The 19,941-nt window shown below is 53.1% G+C and overlaps 5 protein-coding genes across 5 annotated transcripts; 2 read left to right on the top strand and 3 right to left on the bottom strand.

Annotated features, from left to right (window-relative positions):
• Window positions 1–761: 761 nt before the first annotated feature.
• On the bottom strand, window positions 762–5,611 carry BO86DRAFT_416414 (putative pyruvate dehydrogenase complex, dihydrolipoamide acetyltransferase component; the record flags this gene model as incomplete). Its single annotated transcript, XM_025674972.1, has 8 exons — window positions 762–1,211; window positions 1,294–1,475; window positions 2,454–2,458; window positions 2,550–2,969; window positions 3,935–5,004; window positions 5,084–5,307; window positions 5,389–5,438; window positions 5,502–5,611. 8 exons carry the CDS (start codon window positions 5,609–5,611, stop codon window positions 762–764), a joined length of 2,511 nt encoding a protein of 836 aa, XP_025530825.1.
• Window positions 5,612–5,924: 313 nt separating this feature from the next.
• Window positions 5,925–12,402, top strand: BO86DRAFT_210230 (Arf family guanine nucleotide exchange factor SEC7). Its single transcript, XM_025666832.1, has 4 exons — window positions 5,925–7,795; window positions 7,847–8,031; window positions 8,094–11,813; window positions 11,905–12,402. Exons 1-4 carry the CDS (start codon window positions 6,047–6,049, stop codon window positions 12,236–12,238), a joined length of 5,988 nt encoding a protein of 1,995 aa, XP_025530824.1. The 5' UTR covers window positions 5,925–6,046; the 3' UTR covers window positions 12,239–12,402.
• A 134-nt stretch (window positions 12,403–12,536) lies between these two features.
• Window positions 12,537–13,988, bottom strand: BO86DRAFT_332214 (bifunctional precorrin-2 dehydrogenase/sirohydrochlorin ferrochelatase MET8). The gene is made up of 3 exons (XM_025668772.1): window positions 13,810–13,988; window positions 13,174–13,655; window positions 12,537–13,043 (listed from the first exon to the last, which is right to left on the bottom strand). The coding sequence occupies exons 1-3, from the start codon at window positions 13,903–13,905 to the stop codon at window positions 12,902–12,904; spliced, it is 720 nt and encodes a 239-aa protein (XP_025530823.1). The 5' UTR covers window positions 13,906–13,988; the 3' UTR covers window positions 12,537–12,901.
• A 394-nt stretch (window positions 13,989–14,382) lies between these two features.
• Window positions 14,383–16,144, top strand: BO86DRAFT_396563 (ribose phosphate diphosphokinase subunit PRS1; the record flags this gene model as incomplete). The annotated part of the gene is made up of 5 exons (XM_025673409.1): window positions 14,383–14,641; window positions 14,718–14,727; window positions 14,780–14,900; window positions 14,990–16,059; window positions 16,114–16,144. The coding sequence occupies 5 exons, from the start codon at window positions 14,383–14,385 to the stop codon at window positions 16,142–16,144; spliced, it is 1,491 nt and encodes a 496-aa protein (XP_025530822.1).
• BO86DRAFT_210173 (uncharacterized protein) lies at window positions 16,121–16,981 on the bottom strand. Its single transcript, XM_025666831.1, has 2 exons — window positions 16,797–16,981; window positions 16,121–16,719 (listed from the first exon to the last, which is right to left on the bottom strand). Exon 2 carries the CDS (start codon window positions 16,616–16,618, stop codon window positions 16,154–16,156), a length of 465 nt encoding a protein of 154 aa, XP_025530821.1. The 5' UTR covers window positions 16,619–16,719; window positions 16,797–16,981; the 3' UTR covers window positions 16,121–16,153.
• Window positions 16,982–19,941: the final 2,960 nt, after the last annotated feature.

The raw sequence follows: 19,941 nt of genomic DNA, 5'->3' as shown, positions 1-19,941 counted from the left end.
GGGGGGAAATCCGGGTGGGTTGAAGGTTGGAGCGGCTAAAAGGAAGGAGAGAAGGAAGGAACCAAACCCAACAAGTTAACAACGCCTGCCGGATCCGATGCTCACGCCAGCCACGCCAGCCACCATAACAAGGAGAATTCCCCAGTATGCATCCATCCATCCATGCATCCATCATTGATCGATACTCTGAGTAGTAAGTGCACACACACACACACACACACACACACACACGTACTCCGTATTCTTCCTCTACTTCTATCTGTACTCTGTCCATTTGTTCCGAGAGCTGCTTTGTTGCCTTGCCCCGTGCGTGGAATTGCCTACTCCGGCTTAGCCGACATGTTGCAAGACTTCTTGGATGATGGATGATGGATGTTGGTCTCTCTCGTCGACGCGATTCCATCCGGCTTCTCCACTTGTTGCGCTAGTAATTCAACTCCGGACTCCAAAAATGCCATCTGATAATCTCGCGATCATCTTGTCTTGGTATACAAAAGTACAAAAGTACATGCCTTCGTTTGTCAAAAGGAGAGGGAAAAAAAAATGAAAAAATGAAAAAATGAAAAAATGAAAAAATGAAAAAATGAAAAAATGAAAAAATGAAAAAACAGGAGCTATTGATATCTCAACCAATACAATGCCCAACGCCGGCGCTTGCCAAATGAAATCCTCAAGTATTACAAAAGCAAAAGGAACAGTGCCCCAAATGGCAGCAGCTGTACATCTCAATCCCGAGTCCCTTCCAGAGGTGTTCCCTTTTCCTACCGCAGAAAGTGTAGTACCGCCCAGCAGAAGAGGAAGAAGATGAGCACCCCGACCCAGAAAATCCACTTGTCCTGCTTCGCCCGCCGCTCCACCTTGCGAATCGTCTCCCCACTGACCCCCAACGTGTTCGCAACACTGTACAGTCGACGCTGGGTGCCCTTGAGCACCTCGCGCTGTTGGCCCAGATCCGCCAGCACGGCGCGACCCCGATCGAGGAATTCATCCAGCTGCGTGCCGGTGTTGGCGAGGAAGCTCTGCTCGCGCAGCGCATGGGTCTCGCGGGTGTAGTCGGCCGCGCCGCCGCCGAATCCCAGGCCCGATCGGGCCGAGGACGCATTGCCGAACGGGGATGGGTTGGGAAGGGAGGATTGCGCGTAGGGGTTTTCGGGGGTGGCGGTGTGGTGTGGGCGTCGGCCGAGGAGCTCGTTGCGGTTCGTTACGGATTGCTGCGATGCGAAAGAGATGGTTTAGCAACGGTCGGCGGCACTGCACGGGTGTATCTAGAATAGGGTCGAGGGGTGTGCTTACTGCATCTTCTCGTTCTTTGCGCAGTCGCTCAAAGTGTAGCCGGTAGTCGGCAAGCTCGGTGCGGAAGTTCTTCACTCGCTCGAAGGCTTTCTCTTGCTTCTCCGGGATCAACTCTTTCTTCGACAGTGCAGAGTAGTCATCGATGGTGCGGGATAGTGATGCCAGCGAGGCCGCAATTTGACCTGTCGGTTCAGAACGTTAGCCCGGTAGTTCTCCATCTAGCATTAACCCCAGTCAGCGGAAGTGTCACACCTTGTAGCGCGGCGGATGATGTAGCGGGCGACTGGGAGAATGTGTCCAGATCGCGGCGGATAGCAGAAGACTGCTTCAAGGCGGAATTGAAAAGAGAGTTCTGCTCGAAGCTATCAGCATAGACCTTTCCCTTTCTCCCCGAGGTGATACTGGAGGACAGCGTTCGTCTTGGCCCGGAGTGGTGGGAATCATACCATCTTTTCTTGCGGTGTGTCCGATGTTGTATACAGAGGCTAGTACAACGATGTGCGGCGCAATAACAAACGCTTGAGCCCTGTGCAAGAGATACGGAAAGGACCTTTTGCAGTGATGGAGGCAGTATATCACGGCGCACTTGCTTGAATGAGCGGTGCTAGAGCAGCGACGTGTCCTGGAGAAATAGGCGTTTCAATGATGCTAATGATAATGATGCTAGCCAAGGCCACATGTTCTTGCAGAGGCCACGATTCTGACACGGCTGACCGCCTCCCGCCAATGCATGTCCATGCATATCCAACCGACATCGATCGTCCATTCGCGAACTCTAATTTTCCAAACAGATCGCGACTGGGTTTACGTGGCTATCAATCACTGGATACTGTCAAGCGAGTCCTGGAATCCTGTTCACTTTTCTGACAATTTTTTTTAGAAAAATTTACTCTAAATATCGCAGTGAGCATGCTATTACCGAGAGCCAAGCGGAGAAGAGCATTATGATGGATGAGATTGAGATGGAATTAGCTAAATCTCGACCGAGCACAAACGCCTGGACATCATGAAAAACGCCATGTATCCTCGAATCCGTGCGGTATATCGAGCTATAAACAAAACACACAGGAGAAACGAAAAGAAACATCAGGATATCAAGTTATGAAACCACGCAAGACAAGTACTTGAGTTTTCGTCTCCCACTCTATTTGGGAGGGTACTTGTTCTGCAACAGCCACCTGATTATCACATTAGCAACGACATCCATTATATAGATCACCAAACAAAACGCGACGGAGAGCGAAAGATTGACTTACTTGCTGACGAAGTAGTCGACGGCACCGACAGCGCCGACGATTCCGGACCACAACCCGACGAGCTGCCACGACAGTTTACCCTGCGCGTGCTTCTTGTATGCGCCGAAGCCAAGGCCAGCGCCGGTCAGGGCCAGGATGACCGCGTTTCCGAGGTAGACCGGGTTGCTCTTGTTGCGGCGCACGCGGTTGGCCTTGGCCTTGGCCTCCGCCTTGGCCTTGGCCTTCGCCTTCTCGATCCGTTCGCGCTCGGCGATGGCCTCCTGCTCTTCGCGCTCTATCCGCTCGGCCTGCGTCGTGGTCTTGACCTCCTGGTTGAGGAAATCGGCGTCCACGGATTGCACGTGGGGGGAGTCGACGTCGATCAGGGAGGCGGTGCTCTCGGACTCATCCCGGTACACCCGGTTGATATCGGGAGCGCGACTGTAAAGCTCTGGTTAGCTTTTTCTGTTGAATTGGGTGTTTATATTGCTCGTAGTGGATGCACTTACGCCTGGAAACATAGTCAGTACATTGGTGATCAACATAATTGCGCTGGTCGAGTGGTGAACAGCGACAATGGAACCGACACAGAATAGCACATACCTCCTCAGGGGACTGCTTAGGACCCTTAGCTGCGGCTTCTGCGTAAGACATGATGACTGGTTGTGTCACGAGAGTGGTTGCGTGATAAAGTGGTAGGGATCTGCGACGTCATGCGTTAGTATCGCCTGTCGAAGAAGAAAGGTGGAAGTGCTGCCATGGTAGGTCAAAGAACCGCGGCAGACGTTGAGACGTACAGGTTGTAGATGCGGAGCAATTCAAAAATGAGTCAACTATTGCAGAGAAAGAAATCTCGAGTAAAGTTTCAGGGGAGGGAATGAGCAGTCGGTAGGTATTTATGGGTTGGTTGCAGCCATGGCTGGGAGGGGGGTGGGAATGACATCACGTCATAGACGGGCCTCATGCGACAGCGCCCGCTGCCAAGCCCCGGTCGGTGCTCTCGCCCATGGCTTGCTTTCGCGCTTCTGATTGTGTTTTGTGTTTCCGAGGCTACCTGCCGCTTCGTTTTACTTTGCTCACACAAATTGGTACATGGTACAGCTAAACTAGGAGGACAAATCGGCTCCAGCAATCGGCCTTTCTTTCAATTCCTTACATATCCACATGCCTAAAAGACAAAACAACCGCCGAAGTCTACTGTTTTGATACACACTAAGAACTAAACAAAGGAAATGCATTGTAAGGGTTATGAACTGTGCTAGGGGGACCATCTTGGTCTAGGGGATGTGAAAGATTCAGATGGTTTTAATACATATTACAACAACATCAAAAGAAAAGGTAACTCCGATCGTAGCTAACTAAAATACTGGGCCGGTCGGAATTCCCCTTCGCGGGAAAGAGCTTACAAAAGAAGCTCAAGGGGGTTCTCAACAACCTTCTTCAACTCCTTGATCCACTCAGCACCAACGGCACCATCGACAACCTTGTGGTCGAAGCTACCAGTGACGACAATCTGGTCATCCCACTCAACAGCGGTACCCTCAGCGGTCTCGACGGGGACGGCAACCTTGCGGGTGGTGCCAACAGCCAGGATACCGGCCTGAGGAGGGTTGATGACGGCGGTAAATCTCTCGACGGCAGCGTTCATGCCCATGTTGCTGATGGTGAAAGTACCACCCTGGTACTCCTCGGGCTTGAGCTTGTTGTCACGAGCACGCTTGCCGAGATCCTTGATCTGGTTGGAGATGCTGGAGAGGCCAAGACCCTGGACGTTCTTGACAACGGGGGTGATGAGGCCGTTGGGGGTGGCGACGGCAACGCTGATGTCGGCGGTGTTGTGCTGGCGGATGACAACCTGGCCGTTCTCCTCACGCCAGCTGGAGTTGACAGCGGGGACCTTCAGAAGGGCAGCAGCGCAGGCCTTGACGAGGAAGTCGTTGACGGAAAGCTTGTACTTGCCATCAGCGGAGGCGTTGAGAGCCTGACGAAGCTTGAGAAGCTTGGTCACGGACAGAGTGGTGGAGACGAAGTAGTGGGGGTTCTCGCGCATCGACTGCTGAAGGCGAGAAGCAATGGTCTTGCGCATGGAGGTAAGGGGGATATCCTCATAGGTGGCAGCGGCGGTGGCGGCAACGGAAGGCTGGTACTTCTCAACATCCTCCTTGGTGATCTGGCCACCACGGCCAGTGCCCTTCAGAGCCTTGAGGGGCACACCCTTCTCAAGAGCAAGGGCCTTAGCAGCGGGGCTGATGTTAGCCTCACGGTCCAGAGCGGGCTGGAGCTTCTCGCCCGAGGTCTCAGGCTCGATGGCAGCGGGCTGAGGCTCAGGGGTGGAAGAAACGGGGGCAGCCTCTTCCTTAGACTCGGACTTGCTCTCCGCAGCACCAGCAGCGGGCTTCTCGCTACCAGCATCCTCCAGGGTGAAGCTCTCGAAAGCCGAGACGTCGGTACCCTCCTCGACCAGAACAGCGATAGGCTAATGCGCGGTTAGCAACAGCCTCGACACGAAACCGGATTTTGCCGGTGGCAAAGTAGGAAAGAAGGGAATCACGAACAGAGCCAACAGCAACGTCCTTCTCGCCAGTCTCCGACAGAACCTTGGCCAAGACACCCTCTTCTTGGAACTCAAAGTCCATCTGGGCCTTGTCGGTCTCAATCTCCACCAAAACATCACCAGGCTGGAGAGCATCACCAGCCTTCTTCTGCCAGGCACCGATGTTACCGGCGTTCATAGTCGGCGACAGAGCGGGCATGCTGATGATGGTGTGAGGGGGGAAGGCTGTTGATCCCGACTTGTCAGTTTTCGATGAAGCCACATAACGGAGCGACAAGAGTCAACAAAGGATAGTAAGCGGCATACACTTGGAGGCATAGTAACGGGAGAGGGCGGATAGGGATGGCAATTGGGATCTGTAGAGAGAAAATGAGTGATTAGTGGCTACTCTCAAGCTCATTCGGGTCGAGGTAACATACTGAGCAAGATCCTTGAATCTGTGAACGGTCTGCGGCCGCCTCAGAGAAAGGGCGCCTTTGGAGAGAAACATGGCGCTGGGGGTGCGCATCCGGACAGCAGAGGCAACCATGGCGCCAAAGTGCTATGAAAAGGTCGAGAAATGAGCCCGCGACGGGAAGGAATGAGAGAAGAAGGATGGAAGAGAGCCTAGAGACTGGTCTGGCAGATGGAAGGGCCCGTATCGAAGAGTTGAGGACTGCAGCTCCAGGAACTTTTCTGTTGAGGCTACCGGTGAGACCGTCCGGAGTGATTATCGCCGGCCGCCCCGAGACAGCTTAGCTAAGCAGCCACCGCGGTTGTGGCTCACTACGTCGCCCGTACGGTATCTCCGTCGTCCGCGGGAGTGAACACGCTGCAATTCCACCGGACTGCTTGTTGTCAGTAAACGAAAGGTTGGGTTGGCGTTTATTTTCCACCTGCAGATTCTTTTTCCAGTCCCTCCTTTAGTCCCATGTGGACCCCTTTTCTATCAATATTCATCCACTCCGACCGGAGTCTTGCATAAATGGCGGAAGTCGAAAACGGCTCTGTCAATGAGCCCGCCCAAACATCCCCGGTTGTGCCGCAGGCAGACAACAAGGATGCGGCTGCTGCTGTATTGACACAGTCGGACGACTCCGTCCCTCACGACAAACCAACCCTGCCCGCTGAATCGGAACGTCAACAGATCGGTAGAGATCAGCTGGAAGAAAATGTCCAGTCATCTACCGAGCCAGAGTCCACTGCAAACACGGAGTCAGCCGACCAGATCGCAACTCCGACAGAAGCCGTCGTACCCCAGGATCCCGAGGTCCAACATGACTCCGAATCAAACCTGAAGGCTGAAACTCCCGAGAGTCAGCCTGAAGACTCCACTACCGATGTTGAGAAGGAAGCTCCAGCTGAAAGACACAATGTGACTTCTATACCTCCCCGCGATGAGCCTGGCCCGGATACAAGAATGCGCTCGGACTCGAGGTCCACCACTGCCACAGTTGCGACGCACCGCTCTGTGACCCTCAGCTCTACCGTCTTTATAGTCAGCGCCTTGGAAGCTATCGGTGCTTCCAAGGAGGCGCGCAGGAGCAGAGAATTGGATGATGCCGTCAAAAGCGCGCTCAGCAATGTCAAACAATCCGACGGCCAGCCGATTGACCCTGAGGTCATATTCCGTCCGCTTCAGCTCGCCACCAAATCCTTCAGCATTCCTCTGCAGGTCACTGCGCTTGACTGTATTGGAAAGTTGATCACCTACTCCTACTTTGCATTTCCTTCGGCCCATGAGAGCAAGACCTCCGAGAACGAAGCCACTCCGGAGCAGCCCCCCCTGATTGAGCGAGCCATTGATGCGATATGCGAATGTTTTGAGAATGAAGCTACACCAGTGGAAATCCAACAGCAGATTATCAAGTCCCTTTTGGCGGCGGTCCTCAATGACAAGATTGTGGTGCATGGAGCGGGTCTCCTGAAAGCTGTCCGCCAAATCTACAACATTTTCATCTACTCCAAGTCGTCTCAGGAACAGCAGATAGCCCAGGGCTCATTGACGCAGATGGTCAGCACTGTTTTTGATAGGGTCAACGTAAGACTTGACTTGAAGGAGCTGCGGTTACGTGAGGGTGAAAAAGGGCATGGTAGCTCTTCGGACAATGTCACGCTGGAGGCCGCCGACGCTCCCCAAGAGGATGAGCATGTTTCTGACGAGGTTCATGAGGCGGGCTCAGACCACCCTGTCTCGAAAGAGCCAGGGGAGAAGCTCACTCTGCAGAGCTTCGAATCGAACAAGGAGGTGACCACGGTCAACGATAATGCGCCAACCATGGTCACCCGCGCCAGGAATCAGAGGCCGGCTCGATCTTCTTCGGGGACATTTACGGAAGAGAGCGACAGCACTGCAGATGATGATGAAGATGAAATTTACGTCAAGGATGCTTTCCTCGTGTTCAGGGCTCTTTGCAAGCTGAGTCACAAGAATCTGAACCACGATCAACAGCAGGACCTCAAATCCCAGAACATGAGATCGAAGCTGCTATCCTTGCATCTAATCCACTACCTCCTCAATAACCAAGCCAATGCTTTCACGTCTCCGCTCTTGACAATCAAGAACAGCTCAACTAGCTCGGGTACTTCCGATGCAATGACATTTCTGCAAGCCGTCAAACCTCATCTCTGCCTGAGTCTTAGCCGGAATGGTTCAAGCTCGGTGCCCAGAGTTTACGAGGTCTGCTGTGAGATTTTCTGGCTCATGCTGAAACACATGAGGGTGATGATGAAGGTCGGTGGGCTTCTTAGCACTGTTCAACTACAATAAGCTAACTCGAAACAGAAAGAACTTGAGGTGTTCTTGAAGGAGATCTATTTGACCATTTTGGAAAAGCGCAATTCGCCCGCTTTCCAAAAGCAATACTTCATGGAGGTTCTCGAGCGATTGGCCGGTGACCCACGCGCTCTGGTTGAGATCTACCTTAATTATGACTGCGACAGAACAGCATTGGAGAATATTTTCCAAAAGTATGTGCTCACTGCTCCACTATTCGATGGATGAACATGTCTGACATGTGTGATTCAAACAGTATCATCGAGCAGCTGTCGCGTTATGCAAGCATTCCTGTTACGGTCACCCACGCTCAACAGCAGCAATATCAGGAACACCATGTCAAAGTCTCATCCGTGGGGAGTGACTGGCATCAACGTGGAAGCTTTCCCCCTTCGTTGACCACTGCCAATGTAGCCAACGTCCCACAGCCAAGCTTACAGAATGTGCCACCCGAGTATACGCAGAAGAACCAGGCGGTCGTATGCTTGGTTGAAATTCTGCAGTCATTGGACAACTGGGCCTCACAACGTCTAGTCGACCCGTCCGCATCTATACCTCACTCGTCCTCTCAGAAATCGATCGACAATCCGAGAGATTCGATTGATATGAACACGGCCTCGTTTCTCTCTTCCCCACGCATTGAGAGTTTGGACGGCATCACAACTCCGGTGGCAGAGGACGATCCAAGCCAAATTGAAAAGGTCAAACAAAGAAAGACCGCATTCACCAATGCAGTCCAGCAATTCAATTTCAAGGCCAAGCGCGGAATCAAACTTTTTATCCAGGAGGGTTTTGTGCGGTCCAACTCACCCGAAGATATTGCTGCCTTCTTGTACCGGAATGACCGCTTGGACAAGGCCATGTTAGGAGAGTATCTCGGTGAAGGAGACGCGGAGAACATCGCTATCATGCATGCCTTTGTTGACATGATGGACTTCTCCAAGCGACGATTCGTTGACGCTCTTCGCCAATTTCTGCAGAATTTCCGTCTACCGGGAGAGGCGCAGAAGATCGATCGCTTCATGCTGAAGTTCGCTGAGCGCTACGTAACTCAAAACCCAAATGCTTTCGCCAATGCGGATACTGCCTACGTTCTTGCCTACAGTGTCATCATGCTGAACACCGATCAGCACAGTGCCAAGATTAAGGGTCGCCGTATGAACAAGGAGGATTTCATCAAAAACAACCGGGGCATCAATGACAATCAGGATCTGCCTGACGAGTATCTTTGCTCCATCTTCGACGAGATTGCGCAGAATGAGATTGTACTGGATACTGAACGGGAGCATGCCGCAAACCTTGGCATTCCTACTTCTGCGCCGGCCGGTCTGGCCACCAGAGCTGGACAGGTCTTTGCAACAGTTGGGAGGGATATCCAAGGTGAGAAGTATGCGCAGGCCTCCGAAGAGATGGCCAACAAGACCGAGCAGCTTTACCGCAGCTTGATCCGGGCGCAGCGCAAGACAGCAGTCAAGGAGGCACTTTCTCGCTTCATCCCGGCGACTTCAGTTCGCCATGTTGGCTCGATGTTCAATGTCACCTGGATGTCATTTCTGTCTGGCCTATCTGCTCCAATGCAAGATACACAGTACCTAGAACTGATCAGGCTTTGCATGGAGGGTATGAAGCTGGCCATCCGTATCAGCTGTGCTTTCGAGTTGGAGACACCTCGGGTTGCGTTCGTGACAGCGCTTGCCAAGTTCACGAACCTGGGTAATGTCAGGGAAATGGTGGCAAAAAACGTTGAGGCACTCAAGGCACTGCTTGATGTTGCTTTATCTGAGGGAAACCATCTGAAGGGTTCTTGGAGAGAAATCCTCACATGCGTCAGCCAGCTTGACCGACTTCAGCTCCTCACTGATGGGGTGGATGAAGGTTCTCTACCAGATGTCTCTCGAGCTCGTATTGTGCCTCAACCGTCCTCGGATGGCTCCCGGAAGTCTATGCAGGCAGCGAGACGCCCTCGTCCTCGGTCAGTCAACGGACCTTCTGCCTTCCGCACCGAGGTTGCCATGGAAAGTCGCTCTGTCGAGATGATTAGGGGTGTTGATCGCATTTTCACTAACACTGCCAACCTTTCGCATGAGGCCATCATCGATTTCATTCGGGCATTGAGTGAGGTTAGCTGGCAAGAGATTCAATCGTCTGGACAGACCGACTCTCCCAGAACCTACAGTTTGCAAAAGCTGGTAGAGATCAGTTACTACAACATGACCCGAGTAAGGATCGAATGGTCTAAGATCTGGGAGGTCCTTGGACAGCATTTCAACCAAGTAGGCTGCCATTCAAACACGACAGTGGTTTTTTTTGCTCTTGATTCGCTTCGCCAATTGTCAATGCGTTTTATGGAAATTGAGGAACTGCCGGGTTTCAAGTTCCAGAAAGACTTCCTTAAGCCGTTCGAACATGTCATGGCGAACAGCAGCGCGGTGACTGTCAAAGACATGATTCTTCGCTGTCTCATTCAGATGATCCAAGCACGTGGTGATAATATCCGCTCCGGTTGGAAGACGATGTTTGGTGTTTTCACAGTCGCGGCTCGAGAGCCCTATGAAGGCATTGTGAACATGGCCTTCGAGCATGTTACCCAGGTTTACAACACTCGCTTCGGCGTCGTCATAACGCAGGGTGCTTTCCCTGACCTCGTTGTCTGTCTGACCGAGTTTTCCAAGAACTCTAGATTCCAGAAGAAGTCACTGCAGGCGATCGAAACCCTCAAGTCAACAGTTTCGAAGATGTTGAGAACGCCAGAATGCCCACTCTCTCACCGCGGGGCTTCGTCCGAGGGCGCCCACGAGGACGCCACCAACCTGACGCAGCAACTCACCCGCCAGTCGAAGGAAGAGCAATTCTGGTATCCGATCTTGATTGCCTTCCAGGACGTCCTCATGACTGGTGATGACCTCGAAGTCCGCTCGCAGGCATTGACCTACCTCTTTGAGACTCTCATCCGGCACGGCGGCGAATTCCCGCAGGAGTTCTGGGATGTGCTTTGGCGACAACTTCTCTACCCGATCTTTGTAGTGCTGCAGTCTAAGTCCGAAATGTCTAAAGTACCAAACCACGAGGAGTTGTCTGTGTGGCTATCGACAACCATGATCCAGGCTCTAAGGAACATGATAACGCTATTCACACACTACTTTGATGCGCTAGAATATATGCTAGATCGCATTCTTGAACTTCTGACGCTATGCATTTGTCAAGAAAATGACACCATCGCCAGGATCGGCAGTAACTGCTTGCAGCAGTTGATCCTGCAAAACGTCACGAAATTCAAGCAGGAGCACTGGAATAAGGTAGTTGGCGCCTTTGTCGAGCTGTTCACAAAGACCACAGCCTACGACCTGTTCACCGCCGCGGCCTCCATCACTTCCAAGCCCACCTCCGCCCAAGCAAAACCCGCAAATGGTGAGACGGCAACCGGCGAAGACAGCGCAAACGAATCAGCCGAGACATCATCGGTCCAAGAGACCAGCAGTGTCGACCCATCCAAGATCAACGGATCACAGAACGTTGCTTCGGAGCACGAAGAGGGAGACATGCCCACGGCTTCCAATGCCGCACTGGAAGACTACCGGCCGCAAACAGAGGCCCAGCAACAACCCGCTGCGGTCACCGTTGCACGACGTCGGTTCTTCAATCGGATCATCACCAACTGCGTCCTACAGCTGCTCATGATCGAGACGGTCCACGAGTTATTCTCCAATGACAAGGTCTACTCTCAGATCCCCAGTAACGAGCTTCTCCGGCTCATGGGCCTACTGAAGAAGAGTTACCAATTCGCCAAGAAGTTCAATGAGGACAAGGAATTGCGGATGCAGCTTTGGCGTCAGGGATTCATGAAACAGCCTCCGAACTTGCTCAAGCAAGAAAGCGGTAGTGCCGCCACCTACGTTCACATCCTGTTCCGCATGTACCATGATGAGAGAGACGAGAGGAAGAGCAGCCGTGCGGAGACCGAAGCCGCTCTCATCCCGTAAGTTGCCCCCCCCCCCCCCCCCACCCCGCCAGAGACATTTTTTTCATATGAAATCAAACGCGCGAGACTAATGTCAAATCATATTCAGACTATGCGCGGATATCATTCGTAGCTTCGTCCTTCTAGACGAAGATTCGCAGCATCGGAACGTCCTCGCCTGGCGCCCTGTCGTGGTGGATGTCATCGAAAGCTACACCAACTTCGCCTCGGAAGGGTTCCACAAACACATCGAGACCTTCTACCCCTTGGCCGTCGACCTGCTCGGCCGCGACATGAACCCGGAGGTTCGTCTCGCCGTGCAATCCCTCTTCCGCCGTGTCGGCGAGGTCAAGCTGGGTCTGCCACCCCGCCCGCAATCGCCGTCAAGCCATCGAAACTCCGTCGCCAGCCAGCTGTCCCGTAAGCACAGCAGCGGACGCTGAGCTCATGCATGCACTGCCAGGAGCTGGCTGACCCCCTTTCACCGATAACTGGACCATCCGTCTCGATCCTGCTCTGCGTGTCTGGGCTATCTTTCCCTCCTCCTCTTTCTTCCTCTTGTTCTTCTTCTCTTCTTGGATATCCTCGCCTTCATGAATGGGAAGGTCTCGCTTTTGTTCTGGAAGGTTCGTCTGGTGTATTAGACTTAAGTTCTCCATCATAGCCTTCGTCCTTGTTCATTTAAACCCCGGTCGTCTCGCGCTCCTCGTTTTCTCTCGAACCTTTATTATTATTATCCTTCATATTTTGTGCAAGCGGGCTCTCTATATATGTATGTACAAAATACCATCTTCATGGAAGCGTTGCAGGGGGTTATTTTCAGTCCTGTTGCCCGTCGCCCACTCTCGCAGCGAGACTGGTCTTTCAAGCGTAGCTCTCAGTTGAGGTCCGGAGTGGGGATTTGTATGAACCATAGTAAGCCCATTTCACTTCAGCTTGGTAGAAATCCTCGCGAGTATGCCTCCTGTCGCGCAATCGCAGAACCGGCCGACTTCGGCTACTGACTGTCTTGTAATACTCACCGAATCCCAACCAACCCAAGCCCAGCATATCATACAACCATAACCACGTAGCGCCGATCCCCGTAGAATATATATGTGCCGTTCTCAATTCCCCGGAGCCTTGGCCCGAATCTCCTTCAACGGGGGAATCTCCCCGGAGGCATAGAAAGCCAGCAGCGCGTCCATATCGCGCTCGTCCATCTCGACGAGATCCTCCAAGCTCCACGACTCACAAACCCCCGACATCCTGGCCCCGAACACAACATGTCAGCCCCAGCTTCACAAGAACCGACAAGAGTCCTTTCATCGTTACATCCCACCTTCCAAATCAAAAAGCCAAAAAAAAAAAAAAAAAAAAAAAAAAAACAAACACATACCACTTCATGCGCTTCGGCCCCTCCTCGACGAGAGGCGCCGTCTCGCGCAGCTTCCGGCGCAGCAGGCCGACGTTCTCGATGGCGGCGCCCATGTTGGCCGGCAGGGCGGCGGCGATCTTCTTGCGGACGAGGCTGGCCAGCCGGGGCCCGTTGCCGTTGGTGCTGACCATGACCTGGAGGGGCCCGTCGCGGTGCATGCTGCCGAAGTAGAAGTCGCACTCCGGGGGCACGTCGGCGATGTTGGCGGGGATGCGCTTCGCCTGGCAGAGCTGCCAGACGCGCGTCGAGGCCGCCGGGTCGTCGATGGCGCACAGCACCATGTCGGCCGTGTCGAGGTCTTGGGGCGCGAAGGCCCGGTCGACGTGCCTCACCTGGCACTGGGCCACCCGGTGGGCGACCTCGGCGTTCAGGCCGGCCGCCGGGCACACGACCGTCACGTGGGCGTCGGCGTTGAGAGCGTGCAGGATGCGACCGGCTGCGACCTTTTTATTTTTTTCATAAAGGTGGTTAGTTTAGGTGTGGCTGTTGGAAGGGGGGGAAAGGGGACGGAGGAGGTTGTGTATGCTGAGGCGGGGAGTATATATAATTGCATGGGCGATAAGAGAAGGAAGGGGGGGGGGGGGGGGGTTGCTTTACCTCTCCCCCACCGACTACTAGGATATGTTTATTCTTTGCTTGCCAGGCAATGATCAAGGAGCCTCCTCCCTGAACCTCGGGGAATTCTTGCGACATTGCGATTCTTGTGGATGTAAGACACAAGTGGTTGGTGATGGTGGTGGTGGTGGTTGTGTCATAGGCAAGTTTTCCTATCGGAGGGAAGCGCGGGGAGAGAATCGGCCATCGCCTATCGATTATGACTGAGTATCAAAAGACCAACAAAACAACCCCGTGACCTTCCTTCCGCCTGCCATTTTCTGCCCACTTCCCAAAAACCCCCAAAATCCCAAAAATCCCAGAAAACCAAAATTTACCCACCCGCGCGGGCCATTATTTTCTCCATTCTTTTTCTCCCTCTTTTTCTTTTCTTCTTCTCTTTCTTTCTTTCCTTCCCCTTCCCCCCCTCTCCCCTCAAAACACATCCTCCCCCCCAAATCCCCCACTCTTTGCTTTCTGGGCCGGTAATCTTGAAATGATTCCACCGCCCACGTCGGCTATTCATTCCTATTATTACCGGTCCATGCCTTCTCAGTCATAAGTCAAGTATCCAAGATGCGGGGAGTACAAATCTTTTCGGGAACATCCCACCCTTCCCTGGCGGAGACCATCTGTGAGCGACTAGGCACCCAGCCGGCTCGAGCCAACCTTGGGAAATTCAGCAATGGCGAGACCAGAGTAGATATCGGCGTCTCCGTGCGGAATCAAGATGTCTACATCGTGCAGAGCGGCAGTGGAAAGATCAACGACAGTGTGATGGAGCTGTTGATTATGATCTCTGCCTGCAAGGGTGGTTCCGCCAAATCTATCACAGGTACGTTGGGTTCTTGTCACTCTCTCTCTCTCTCTCTATGTGTACAACGGCTGACTTGTCTGTTTCCATCCTGCAGCGGTCATGCCGTATGGTCCTGTTTAAGCTCATTCCTGCGCATCTGATACTGACTCAAACGAGGTACTTCCCGTACTCTCGCCAATCCAAGAAGAAGAGCCACCGTGGCGCCATCACTGCCCGCATGTTGGCTAACCTCCTCTCGGTTGCCGGAGTGGACCATGTGATCACCCTGGATCTACATGTGAGTCTCTAATGGCTGTGTCCCACCGTGGGGGACCATCTACCATACCGCCTTCGACTGGAGTTCTTACCAAGGCATGATGAATCTAGGCATCGCAAATGCAGGGTTTCTTCGGCAAGCCCGTGGACAACCTGTTCGCCGAACCCTTCATCGCTCGATGGATTCGCATGAACGTCCCTAGCTGGAAAGAAGCGGTGGTCGTGAGCAAGAATGCCGGTGGCACCAAGCGTGTCACCTCGCTTGCCGATACCCTGAAGCTCAACTTCGGTATCGTCACGACCGATAGACGGCGTCCCAAGGTCCCCATGTCGATGACGGACAGCACCGTCTTCTTTGACTCGATTGAGGAAGAGAGCACGACCTCGTCGAAAGACCAAGATCCCTTCGCACTGCACATCCACAGCGCAGCCAGTGACAATGGCCAGGGTGAAGACTCGCGAGAGGAGTCCACCACCAACATGGAATCGCTCGTCGCGGCCAATCTGCTGCGCCCAGAGACCCCGACCGGCGCGCGTCGGCCGTCGGAGTTGGAAGCGGCACACGAGTACACCGATGTTCGTGTCCAGGACGTCATCACCGGCCGACTGGTTCAGGGCCACCTGGTGGATGATGACTATCCTTCTACCGGTCCCACTTCTGTACCTGCTTCGGGCGAAACAACCCCGGGTCAGAACGCGAGCGGCGAACCCTCGGAGGCGGTTCCCGAGTCGATGATCAACTCTCTCATCTCGACCACCCCTTCCCTTCCCGGCGATCACGCGCTAGGCGGCTCATTCGATGCTGCCGAGTCCTCCGACGAGGAGGGTAGTGTCGGCCGTCACGCTGAGCAAGAGAAGACCATTACCCTTGTCGGTGACGTGCGCAACCGGACCGTCTTCATCGTCGATGACATGATCGACAAGAGCGGATCCTGGGTCGCTGCTGCTGAGACAGTCGTGAAGAAGGGTGGTGCGAAGAAGGTCTACTGCATTGCAACCCACGGTCTCTTTGGGGATGAATCCCTGGAGCAGATGGAGGCATGCAAGGCCATTGACCACATCGTCGTTACGAATACATTCCCCATCGCTCCTCAAGTTGCCAAGAAGTCGAAGAAGTTGATTGTCATCGACATCTCAAGCCTCTTGGCCGAGAGCATCAGACGCCATCACTATGGCGAAAGGTTAGTTCCTCCCGTTCCTCCAGCCTAAATTTAAAGTGCTAACGGCTGCCATAGCGTTTCGGCTTTGTTTCACCTAAACGATTAGACCTTTCGACTATTGAGTCCTATCCTCAATGGATCCTCTTTGAACACAATCCCACAATTCCCTACATTTCCAAACCTCCATGTCCAGAGCGTAAGCGAGCTGGGTTCTGGGTAAGATGATGACTAAAGACAGTGATGACGAGTGCCTTGATGATTTTCTCAGCGAATGGCTCTTTTTTTTCTCATCTTGCCGTGTTGATGCACGCAAGTCCATTTTGGTGGTGATACACGGCAGGTTAACCTCTACTATTATCAGCACCTGAGTACTGAATGATACCATTGACCATTTGCGCATCCCATTTCCTGCTTGGGCGAAATCGCAGCTGCAGGGGTGGGGGTCGGTGACATGATCACTCCCACAAAGCACGGGAAGATGCGCCGTGAGTCCCAATTTTGCAGACAGTTGCATTGTTTCCCTGTCAATTCGGTCCAAGTGCATGTTGTTTCCCCCGTTGGTGCGTTTCATAACCACCATTTCTCTTTCGTAGGACGGTTGGCATGTCGATCCATTCGACCACCACAACCTGTCAATCCAAAACCAGCGATGCAGTCCACTCTGGGTACTGCAGGGGCGGCCTGTTGGAAAGGAGAGTCATTCTCTGGACCTGAGTTCACAGGATCGTTCTTAACGGAGCGTTGGGAGAGCAAATTACCGGTCCTGCGCGGTCTTCTATGACCCTTCCGAGCCTTTTGGCTCGGTGGCAAGTAGTCGTACTGCGCTGGACCGGTCGAGGAGTGAAGGCACCACTTTCTTTGGGGGCATCTGCCCCCATGACTTTTCAGTCGGTGGAAATGGCGCAAGAGAACATCTCGGACACTATCTTCATGTCACAGTAGCCTGTAAACGATTTCCAATTTAGCTGAATATGACCAATTTCAAACCCATCTTGTTCCAGAGTGTCCTAATCCGATTGGAGCTCCTGTTTCTGTCATCATGTGCATGTAATCGTATGTCAGATGAGCATTTGCGATCGATGACAGACTAGACTTGACTTCGAGCGACTACGAAGTAGGTTCAGAGACGTCCGATTCTCGTCCGATTCTCCTTTGGCGCGCTCGGTGAGCGATGCAGTTTTCCTTTTTGCCAGGGTCAAAGTCGAAATCTTCCGACCCGTGTTGCTATCCTAAGACGACTCGCAAGTCACGGAAGGCAGTGCAGGATTAGCGGCGTGCAGCTTGCCAGCCGGCATAGAAGGAATCAGCTTCCGATTCAGTTGACAATTGCAAAGGAGAGGATGGCGGTGTGCATGAGCCCGCGGGCTGATTGCAAGATTGGTCCGTTTGCTATGCGAAGCTGGACGAGGTCGAACAGAAGCAGCCCCTTTCATTTCTCCCGAATCAACCTTTTCATATGCACGCTACTAGTTGACCAAGCAAGATGCATGCTCGAATCGGATGGTGAACAACGGATTGGGGCAGAATTGCTTTCCGCCTAAAAACGAGTACTCTACGCATAGACGTGAGATTGCGACTGATCCGGAGAAGGATGGAGGGGTTTGATGCTCAAATCTGGCCAAGTCCTACTGTACATGCATCACAATGGCCATGGCAAAAGAATGCCCTTGTTCTAGGCCCGGTCGAGCGGCTCGTCCGACAGCTCGTTTAAGGAGCGCCACTTGCCAAATTGCACCTTCGGCATAAGCTGAACAAATGGGTGAGAAGTGAAGCGTGTGGGGATCGTAAAGCAATTGGGGGCGGTTTCTCCGGTGTGGTTCTGAGCATGGGACAGAACAAAAAGACGTATCGAGCAGACAAAAGTACCTTGCGTCACCGAAACCCAGGGAAGGCGCCCTATCCCAGGACTATGAGAGGCGGAGCCAATTAGGGACCAGACTAGCAAGGCCCGAAGCACGACGGCGCAGAATTTATGCCCGGAACATTCCCGGTAGATCAGGGAAGCATGCGGCTAGCATGACCAGTGGTGATTTGTGGTTCCTGAAATCAAGGAATCGGCCTCGGATGCTTGCAAGCGGTTTACGTACCTCAACCAAAGTCGTTGGGCATATGGGACCTCAACTTGAGAAGGATGTTATAGGTATTGTCTCAATGTTCCTAGGGCTTTGAAGGCAATCCGACAAGGTACAACCCTGAAGCGTCTCATAGATCTCATTTGGTGGATGCCTAGTCCAGCCACAAGTGGTCTTCAAGAGCGGCTGAAGTACGGAGTAGTGTTGCTTCCTGTATTCCCGCCATGCTGACAGAAATCGACCCGCCTGTCAAGCGATATCCACCGCACTTGATCCAAGCGCTGGGTCAAGTTCAGCCTCTCGTGTTCTCATTTTAGGCCTGAGAACTAGGGGAACGCTCGGAGCACTAGAAGTACCGCGTGTCGGGTCCCGGACTGCATGTGCAGTTCGTTCTAAAGATTATTCTCATCGATGACACAATGCCATCAACAAGAGAAGTGGCATCTCGATTCGAGGCTAGAGGGGATGTTTGGTGGTCGTTTCGCTACTTCCAATATTGTGGGCGAGACAACCAACTCGGTCCTTGGAGCTCATTTACGGGAAGATCGACATAATCAAACGAGCGGTAGGTGAGCGGCTTACAGCTCGCATGACTACAGCCACTCATAGTGTTGAGAACCCACGAAAGACGGCAGTTTGGTGAGCAAGCGAACCAGTCAAAAGTAAGTACTGCCCAGCAGGTCGTTCGCTGTTCCAGACACGGAGGAATCTCAACTTTGAACTTTGTGAGCTAGACACTGTTGACTTTGGATAATATTACGAAGTACGGACGACTTTTGTTCTCCAGGGCCCCCGAACTTACCGGCAAGCCACTTGGGCATAATCCTGGTTCGCAGGTGCGGGTCGCCTGCAGACGCACGGCGCAATCGGCTTCGATCGGCAAAAATAGACAGGAACAAGCATGATTGAATCGAGGTGTGACGCTCACAGGGGTCGTGCCTGCTTGCTCAAACGTCAGCGACGCCCCCAACATTGCCTCTGCAAAGGCGGGCTGGGAACAGCTGCAGGGATGGACCCGAAACCATGGATGTATGAACGTTAATCCCAGTGCTCTCCTTGGCCCATCTGGTGGAGAGAGGCAGCGCTGACAGCTTAGAGTGGGGAGATCTCAGAGGGTAAAAGTGTGCTGTTTGTTGCGCTGCGATTGTTTGTCCTAGCTTGTCGGGAAGCCCCTGCCTGGCTCTGCGAAGTGCATCGGTAGCACCGGCAGACCGACATCCTCCTCCTGTGGTGAACCGTATGGCCGAAGTTTAACAGTGATGAGATGGAAATGAGTTCAAGCTCAAAGCAACTAGCTCTGAGCGATTGCTAGTTTTAGAAGGATGGATGGAGGGATGGATACATCCAGAGCAAACAATTGGAGTGAGTGGCACGGCAGTTGTTGAGATGGGTCTGGATCGGGATGCACAAGTAACTACCGATGGAGGTTCTAGAAAATTGGGTTCAATGCATGACGTTCGGCCGAGGTCATGGAAAGCCTTGTAGGGGAGCATAAATAGAAGCAGCAGCAATGATCGATGGGGAAACAAGAACGAGCGATGGGGTGAAAGGATTGGCCAGAAAGGCTGGATCTGGAAGATCGAGATTCCAGGAACCAGGATGTGCAGAGGGCGGAAGGATCAATTCGTGATGAGATATGATGCATAGATAGGTAGATGAATGGATGGATGGATGGATAGAGAGAGAGAAAGAAGTGGAGGTGGAGAAGGGGGAGAGAGAGGGGGGAGTGGAGAAGAGAGAGAGAGGAAGTACGGGTACGGGAGAGACGGTAAGAAGGAATGAAAGGAAGGCGGCCGGGGCTAGACAAGGAAGCAGCAGAAGCAGCAGCAGA

Source organism: Aspergillus japonicus (genome assembly GCF_003184785.1).
Source record: "Aspergillus japonicus CBS 114.51 unplaced genomic scaffold BO86scaffold_7, whole genome shotgun sequence".
In the NCBI taxonomy this organism is placed as follows: Eukaryota; Fungi; Ascomycota; class Eurotiomycetes; order Eurotiales; family Aspergillaceae; genus Aspergillus; species Aspergillus japonicus.
This window is presented reverse-complemented; position numbering and strand designations above follow the sequence as displayed.

Excerpts from the sequence above, each read along its gene's own strand:
- BO86DRAFT_210230 (XM_025666832.1), top strand. The coding sequence starts at position 6,047 with ATGGCGGAAGTCGAAAACGGCTCTGTCAATGAGCCCGCCCAAACATCC. Across the intron at positions 7,796-7,846 it reads ACATGAGGGTGATGATGAAG|AAAGAACTTGAGGTGTTCTT; the intron begins GTCGGTGGGCTT and ends AACTCGAAACAG. Across the intron at positions 11,814-11,904 it reads ACCGAAGCCGCTCTCATCCC|ACTATGCGCGGATATCATTC; the intron begins GTAAGTTGCCCC and ends AATCATATTCAG.
- BO86DRAFT_332214 (XM_025668772.1), bottom strand. The coding sequence starts at position 13,905 with ATGTCGCAAGAATTCCCCGAGGTTCAGGGAGGAGGCTCCTTGATCATT. Across the intron at positions 13,656-13,809 it reads TAGTAGTCGGTGGGGGAGAG|GTCGCAGCCGGTCGCATCCT; the intron begins GTAAAGCAACCC and ends AAAAATAAAAAG. Across the intron at positions 13,044-13,173 it reads GGGCCGAAGCGCATGAAGTG|GATGTCGGGGGTTTGTGAGT; the intron begins GTATGTGTTTGT and ends GTTCGGGGCCAG.
- BO86DRAFT_210173 (XM_025666831.1), bottom strand. The coding sequence starts at position 16,618 with ATGGTGGTTATGAAACGCACCAACGGGGGAAACAACATGCACTTGGAC.